Source organism: Lacerta agilis, chromosome 8, assembly GCF_009819535.1.
Source record: "Lacerta agilis isolate rLacAgi1 chromosome 8, rLacAgi1.pri, whole genome shotgun sequence".
NCBI lineage: Eukaryota > Metazoa > Chordata > Lepidosauria > Squamata > Lacertidae > Lacerta > Lacerta agilis.
The window spans coordinates 2,779,391-2,787,065 of NC_046319.1; the positions used below are offsets into that span (position 1 = coordinate 2,779,391).

At 44.0% G+C, this 7,675-nt stretch overlaps 1 protein-coding gene across 1 annotated transcript in view; it reads left to right on the forward strand.

Moving 5' to 3' along the window:
* PROM2 (prominin 2) overlaps window positions 1-5,520 on the forward strand; it is a 52,197-nt gene extending 46,677 nt beyond the window's left edge. The window contains exons 23-24 of the mRNA XM_033159038.1: window positions 2,968-3,051; window positions 4,606-5,520. Of these exons, the coding sequence (XP_033014929.1) occupies window positions 2,968-3,031 (64 nt within the window). The 3' untranslated portion in view covers window positions 3,032-3,051; window positions 4,606-5,520. The remainder of the gene's footprint in view (window positions 1-2,967; window positions 3,052-4,605) is intronic.
* The last annotated feature ends 2,155 nt before the right edge of the window (window positions 5,521-7,675 follow it).

Sequence of the window (7,675 nt, forward strand, 5' to 3'; positions counted from 1 at the left end):
AAAATGCATCTCTGGGTTATTTGTGGGGCATAGGAATTTGTTCATTCCGCCCCACCCCAAAAAAAAATTTGGTCCGGCCCACCACATAGTCTGAGGGACGGTGGACCAGCCCACGGCTGGAAAAAGGTTGCTGACCCCTGACTTAGGTGGAGACCATCATACAAGTCAATGCAGTATAAATTATCTTCTCATGAGGCTGCTTCCAGGCTAGTCTTTGGAGACCCTCCTCTTTTCTTGAGGAGACGAGCAGGTGGCAAATTTGAAATGTCACTTTTCTCCCATGTTGTTTATGGTGGTAAATAATCCAGCCAGCATAGGCACCCACCAATCTATGCATTCCCTAGAGAGCTCAGGTAGAAGCATCTCTTCTTCAGGAGCTTAATTTTATTTTATTCCAGGTAAAGATGGTAACGAGTAAGGCTGCTTGTTCTTGAGCTCTGTGATCTGTTTTAATTTGTTTTTATTTTATAAAGTTTTAAAGTCATTTGGTTCAGCTGTTGATGTTAATTGCAACATGCAGGCATGGAGCAGATCTGTGTTAATCTCTTTTACTTTTGCTTTCACTTTTACGTGTGCTTAAAAGCCATATACTGTATGTATTTTAATTGGAGGACAGGGACTGGGATAGCAGTTGTTTTGGCACAGCAGTTAGCATTTAGCTGATAAGGAATGTTTTTTAGAAGCTCATCCTGACTAAAGGAAAGACTTCAGTTTCCAGGGGAAATTATAGAAAACCAAATTATGATACCTTTAGCTCTCATTTAAGATACCATAATTGGCTAGAAAACATCCAGAATGGTCTTAACCCTCTTTCCTGGAACCTGGCATGTTGGGGTAATAAAGCTAAGGATTTTATTTGTATAATATGGTTGCAAGAGAATTGGTTTCATTAACTGAACCCTGCCTCCACATACACACTAACTGTTGTTATAAGAAAAAAATCTGCCCTTATTCCCTTTTGGGGTACACAAGAGCCCTTGTAAAGTCCTTTGCAGGTTCTCCATCAGTAGGAGTAAAAAACAGAGGCCAACCAGAGAATAATTAGAAGCAAAGCAGCTAGTAAGCTTGATCTTTATTGTTCTGTTGCAACAGGGTCCCTTCCTCACACACAGGTGAGCAGGGAAGAAGAATCCCAAACAAAGGGCTGCCTGTCCTTAAAAAGACATTTTTTTTAAAATCCCCCTTGGAGTCCAGCTCCACCCCCCACCCCAGAAGCACCATCCATAAATCAGAGAAGAGGTGCAGCCCAAAGCCCACCCCCCAGATACATCACACCTTGTTGTTGTTCAGTCGTTCAGTCGTGTCCGACTCTTCGTGACCCCATGGACCAGAGCACGCCAGGCACCCCTATCCTCCACTGCCTCCACTGCCCTTGTTTACCTTCTGTCTGCCAGTTTGTGATAATGCCTTATCTGATTGCCTTTTCTCAGTAGCCTGGCCATTCCTTTGAGATGGTAATCTCTTTTAATTCCTGGGCAATTGGGAAGTTCTCTCACCACTCCCTCCTTGCAGAGAAACATTTGGTAACCATTTGGTCAGTTTTGAGAGTCAAAATGGTGTCAGGACTGTCTGCCTCAGACATGTGGCCTTGTTTGCTTGGAACACTTATGAACACTTGTTATATATATATAAAAGACCTTAATATTCTTACAACACTGTCAAGGGACTGGCTGGACAATGAGGAGTGGTGGGAGACACCAGCCGGGGAACCCCCAAGGGAAACCCCAGAGGAGGAAGGCTCAGAGCCAGGGGATTAGCAGTGGGACACTGAGGAGAAGTCAGAGGAAGAAGATAGGTGGGAGGAGGCGTCGGTAGCCGAAGAGGCAACAGGTTTAGTGAGCAGGAAGAGCCTGCCACAGGGAGCAGTTCAGACTCTGAGGCTGAAGGAGGGGAGTGCGCTGTCAAGAGGCTGTTGAAGGAGCCAGGGAGTTTTTCTCTCCTGCTGTGACAGTCTCCCCTCCCCTCTGGTCTCCAGGAATGCGCAGAATAATGAGGAGAGCAGAACAGAGGCCAGAGGTGCGCAGGCGCAGCTTGAGACGGCTTGGGAAACACCCAGGAAAGGAGGAGACTTCAGGGTTTTGGAAGGCGGGGACCTTCAGTCCCAGCAACTGCTCATAGGGCAAGACCAACTGGGAAGGGTTGCTGAGACCCCTAGGCAGGGTTTTATTTCATTTCCTTGAATAAAGCGTTAACTTCACTGGCATCTGAGATTTGCTGACATGCGTCTTACGCCAGCCCTGACACAGGGTTATAACATTTTTAGCCAGCCAGCTGTTAATAAATGTTAAAAGAGTTGAGGAAGTGGGAACTTGACTTCCTTTATATCACTTGATTGGGCAGGGGAAGTTTGCATAGCAGATTCCGGAATTCAAAATAATTATATTTTGCCAGCTGACCCATGTTAGACGCTGGAGGCTGGACTTGATGGGGACAATTCTTGTGTTAAGTGAGTCCCATACTCATAGATAGCTGATAGGGTGAGTGCATATTGTAGGCTTGCCTTACAAATGTTAGTTTTGATTGAAATGTATTAATAGTTTTTTAAAGCCTTTTTCTGGGCACCAATCCACAAAATTAAATAAACCAAATATTAAAATACATATACAGTACAACATGGATGCTATGAAGAAAGGAAGATTAGAGCACAATAAGAACGTCAAGTATATTCTTCCAACCAATGTAATTTCCCTTCTTTTAGCTTCGTCGTAGAATGCAGAATTTCACCTCTCCAATAGTGTTATGGTTCTCTACCTGGGTTAATATCCTTTTGCTTTATCTTTTGTATAATTTCCTTAAGGGGTTGGCATTTAATTGTGCGTAGCATCACCTTGGTTTCACAACAGACCTTGTAAGAAAAAGTAACAGTAGCTCCCTGGTGATAGGATCCGGTACCTAGTTCTTGAGAAAGGGGTGTCACTTCTCCCCAATCCTCTCATTTGTGTTTTGTTTCTTCCATGTTGTGTCTAGCTCTACTGGATCAGAGGAAACTTACCCCTTCCATATCCCACGAGTCACGTCTCTGCGGCTGTGAGCATGCGTTCAGATATCCAGGTGAGAGAGATGTGCGTTCTCTGGGGATCTGTGACCCCTGGGCTGTTCATGCACATGCCCTTCCCTCTTTCTGCCACAGGATCATCAAGTGCAAAGTTGCCACAATAGTTTAGAGAACAAAACTTCTGGGCACATTCAGCTTTCCCAGGTTAAGCTCTTAAAATTACAAAAATGGCACCAAGGTAATAATTACTGCTTAAATACTTTCCTTGCTACTCTCTAGGCATTTGGAAGTGCCTCAGATTCCCGTAGATAAAACTAAAATATTGTGCTCACTGAATCTCTGAATGGCAAGAGACTCCACCAGGTAATAATAATAAAAATCTTTTATTTATATCCTGCCCTCCCCGGCCAAAGTCGGGCTCAGGGTGGCTAACATCAGATACATAACATTGGTATAAAATCAAACAATAATTAAATTACCTCCTAAAAACATCTCAAAATCAAATTAAAGTCTAATTAGATGGCTTTCCACAGGGTTAGGGTTGGGAACAGTAAGTTCTCCACTGAACTGAAATTTCAGCCTTCACGACATAGGAAAACAGCCAAGTGAGCAGCTATTTTGGTGGAGGAGGGTCAAGATATTAACCGATATGTATGAAATTTCATATATAGCTATATAATCCCTAGTATAGTAAGATAAGACCTTTGGAGCAGGCATTTAAAAAAAAGTTTTTTATTAACCGCCCTAGTAGGGCAGTAATTGTTCCTTGATAATTTGTCACCCCCCCTCCATTATGGAACATGGGGCGGTCCACCCCCTACGCCCCCCTGGCTACACCCCTGCCAGTAAGTACGTTTTTCTAAAGGTAAAGGGGCCCCTGACCATCAGGTCCAGTCATGTCCGACTCTGGGGTTGCGGCGCTCACCTCGCTCTATAGGCCGAGGGAGCCGGCGTTTGTCCGCAGACAGCTTCCAGGTCATGTGGCCAGCATGACAAAGCCGCTTCTGGCGAACCAGAGCAGCGCACGGAAACGCAGTTTACCTTCCTGCTGGAGCGGTCCCTATTTATCTACTTGCACTTAGACGTGCTTTCGAACTGCTAGGTGGGCAGGAGCAGGGACTGAGCAATGGGAGCTCACCCCGTGGCAGGGATTCGAACCGCTGACCTTATGATCAGCAAGCCCTAGACTCTGTGGTTTAACCCACAGCACCACCTGGCACTGGTTTTTCTATTGGATTCTAAACCTCACAGGCCTGTAAGGGACCCACTGATACCATCCAATCCTATAACAATCCCTCCAACCCTATGACAAACTAGTTTTTCTCTCTTCTGTTAATAGTACAACAGATGAAAGTGAGGGCGAGGGGCATTTTGCTGTCTAGGGAACAGAGATAAGCACACAGAACCTTTAGGGGCAGCTGTTCTTCTCTGCACCTTATCCTGTTAAATGGCAGCAGTCGTGTCAGGCATGCTCAAATAACCCAGCTGGAGTTTCAGACTCAGATTCCTGATGCCTTTCAGAACTCTGCTAAAATCAATTTGGCCTGTCTGTCTGTCTGTCTGTCTATAGAGCCCCTCACCCAAACCACACTCATGTTTTTCACTTGCAGGAATCACCATGGGAAAACGGCTGGATCCTTCCAAGGGTGGCCCCCCGTGCTGTGTGGAGTTGATACTGAGATCTTCATTAAGTGACTTCTCTTTGGACTGAAAACTTTTTATCCCATCGCTGTTACTCATCTCATCACAAATTTGCTTTCCTTCCAAGTATCCCTTGCTGGTCCTCCTCACTCAGAGAGAGCGAGTAAATTAGTAGATGATGGCAAGGTAGTTGGTGTCCTCTTAAGCCTTTCTGTTCCTGGTATGAGGCCTACATGGCAACCAGAACCTTTCCAAAGGGGGAAGGCATTCAAAACTCTGCTGCCTGTTTCACCACTTGGGAAGTTACTTTTTAATAATAACATAGATGAGACTGAGAAGGCATGGAGAGTTCTGTAGATTTCAGTTCTCACAGTTTCTCGTTTTTCAAATTTTAAATTCAGTTCTCCACATTTCTGCAGCACTTTTTTTTTTTAAAAAAAACCCACATCATGATAAATCATCAGCATGTTAGTTGATCTCCCCCTGATAAACATAATATTATATGCAGTGTGCTATTTCCCCTAATATATGCTTTTTTGTAAGCACTCTTTCTTGGAGAACTGCATCACAAAATTTCAAATACGTGAGAATTTTGAGGCACAGCTGTGTTTCAGTTTGCATATTAGATTCAGCTTTGAATGCATCCTGAATCAGTTTCCTCCTCCATTTCTAGGGTAGGATGAATCCCCCACCTAGCAAGCAACAAGAACTGTGGTTGTGCTGGCTTGGGGTGTCTGCGGGAGTTGAGAATTCCACATTGTCAAAAGTATCCATCTCCCCACCCCCACCCAAATCAAAATCTCAGATTTCAATTTAAGAATCTTTATTTATATAAGAAATGGAGGAATGTGGGATGAAGCAGAAAACTGATAGGCACCAGAGGGGGGGGGGAGAAACAAAACAATTTATTCCCTAACCTAGCCTAGAATACGCAGCAGCTTCCAGGGTCTGAACCTGAGACCTTCTACATGCAAGGCAGGTGCTCAACCAGCAGCCACTGAGCTATGTTCCTCCCCTGTGTTCTCCCTCTGTGATGCTGCCTTCCATGTATGCACAAAGGGGTAATGCAGTGCTTATTTTTAGCAAAATTCTCTCTGCATGCCACACCAGCAAGAAGCAATTCAGGCACTGCTTTCCCCTGGTGCTATGCATGTAGGAGTGTTGCTAAAAATAGACATGTTGTTCTGTCCTTTGGATGTGCATGCCTCTGCCTGTGCCACGCAGAAAGAAAAAGGCCCGCTCCCACGTATGCCTGAAGCTCCTGCCATCTGAGGCCTTTGGGGACAGTCTTGTGTATAATAATGGCTGCAATTTGCCCCAGTCGGTTTGGGAACGTTGGACTGTTAATAAATAACGCACTCTTAAAAGATGTGGCTATCAAAACTTTGTGTTGCATGTGTGTCTTTGATGAAGAGCAGGGGGTGACTCAGGGAAACCCAGGAATGTAAGAGGTTGTCTCATACTGAGTCAGACCAGTGGCTCATCTAGCTTAGTATTCTCTACACTGACTGGCAGCAGCTCCCCAGGGTTTGGGACAGAGGACTTTCCCTGCCCTACAATAGGGACTGAACTTGGGGGTTTCAGGGAGCTGAGGTCTTCTCCCCTCAAGATGTGGAGAGTGTCCTCTGGTTTCAGTCATCCTGTGGTGAATAGTTCAGCTGCTTAAGCACTCAGAGTTTCTTACTCTGTTCACAAGCAGGTTTGGCAGATTCAATCCAGAGAGAAGTTTGTCAGGCTCAACTTCTCCTTCTATTGCATCATTATCAGGCAAGAGAAGAGAAGCCTGCCATTGTTCTCTCTTGAAAAAAATTAATTTGACATAGCCTTGAGATTTTGTTAAAAATAAATGTCATACCAGGATGAAGGCATAACAAGTAGCCACGAACAAATTTCTCAATAAAAAATAAAAAATAAATAAATCCTTCCAGTAGCACCTTAGAAACCAACTAAGTTTGTTCTTAGATTTGTTCGTCTTAGATTTCTAAGAACAAACTTAGTTGGTCTCTAAGGTGCTACTGGAAATTTTTTAATTTTTAATTTTGTTTTGACTATGGCAGACCAACACGGCTACCTACCTGTAACTCAAATTTCTCAATGTATATCAAAAATATAACCTCCACTGATTAATCTGAAGAACAGGAAAACCCATGTTGTATTGAAATTTCTATTTCACCTATCAGTAGCAAGCCAGAGGTGCTTTTGTCCAAAACATGCGGAAGGCACCAGATTGGTGAAGCTGGTTTGCAAAATCCAGAAGTCACTTGTGAGTTGCTAGTGCACCAGTGCCTTCCTGCAAATAAAGCCGGGCAATTAGAAATACAAAATAATCTGGAGGTAACTTTAAATGGGGATAATTTCATAAGCATTCCTAAAGTAGTTTAGATCAGGCTTCCTCAACCTCGGCCCTCCAGATGTTTTGAGATGTTTCCCAGCATCCCTGACTACTGGTCCTGCTAGCTAGGGATCATGGGAATTGTAGGCCAAAAACATCTGGAGGGCTGAGGTTTAGATGAAGGATCACTACTGATGTGTGCAGTCACACCCTGCTTTTACATTTGACAAAAATTCTTGCTGAGTTTTTTAAAACAAATAAAATTAAAAAATTCTTTCCAGTAGCACCTTAGAGACCAACTAAGTTTGTTCTTGGTATGAGCTTTCGTGTGCATGCACACTTCTTCAGAGTTTTTTAAGTGTTTCAAAACCCATGTAACATGCATGAGCAAAGGTGGCCGTGTGTCCAAAGGAATGTGTCCTATGGTATGTTCACATCAGTGGCTTCAAACACAAGGTCTTTTTCTCTGCTGCATTTCAAGTTGCATTTCTACACAAGAGAGGGGGTGGGGATGTCTTCACTGACACACACGACCTTTTGGTTTCACTGCCCCTGCAACCTCCCACCCCTGGAGGAATTAATGAAACTACACATGTGCACTCAGCTGCATGTGCATAATGGCTTTCTGAAATGTACACACCATTATTAAGAGGCAAATTGCAGCTTAAGTTTTCTAGCTGGACGGAAGCTGATGTGAGAAAAAGGCA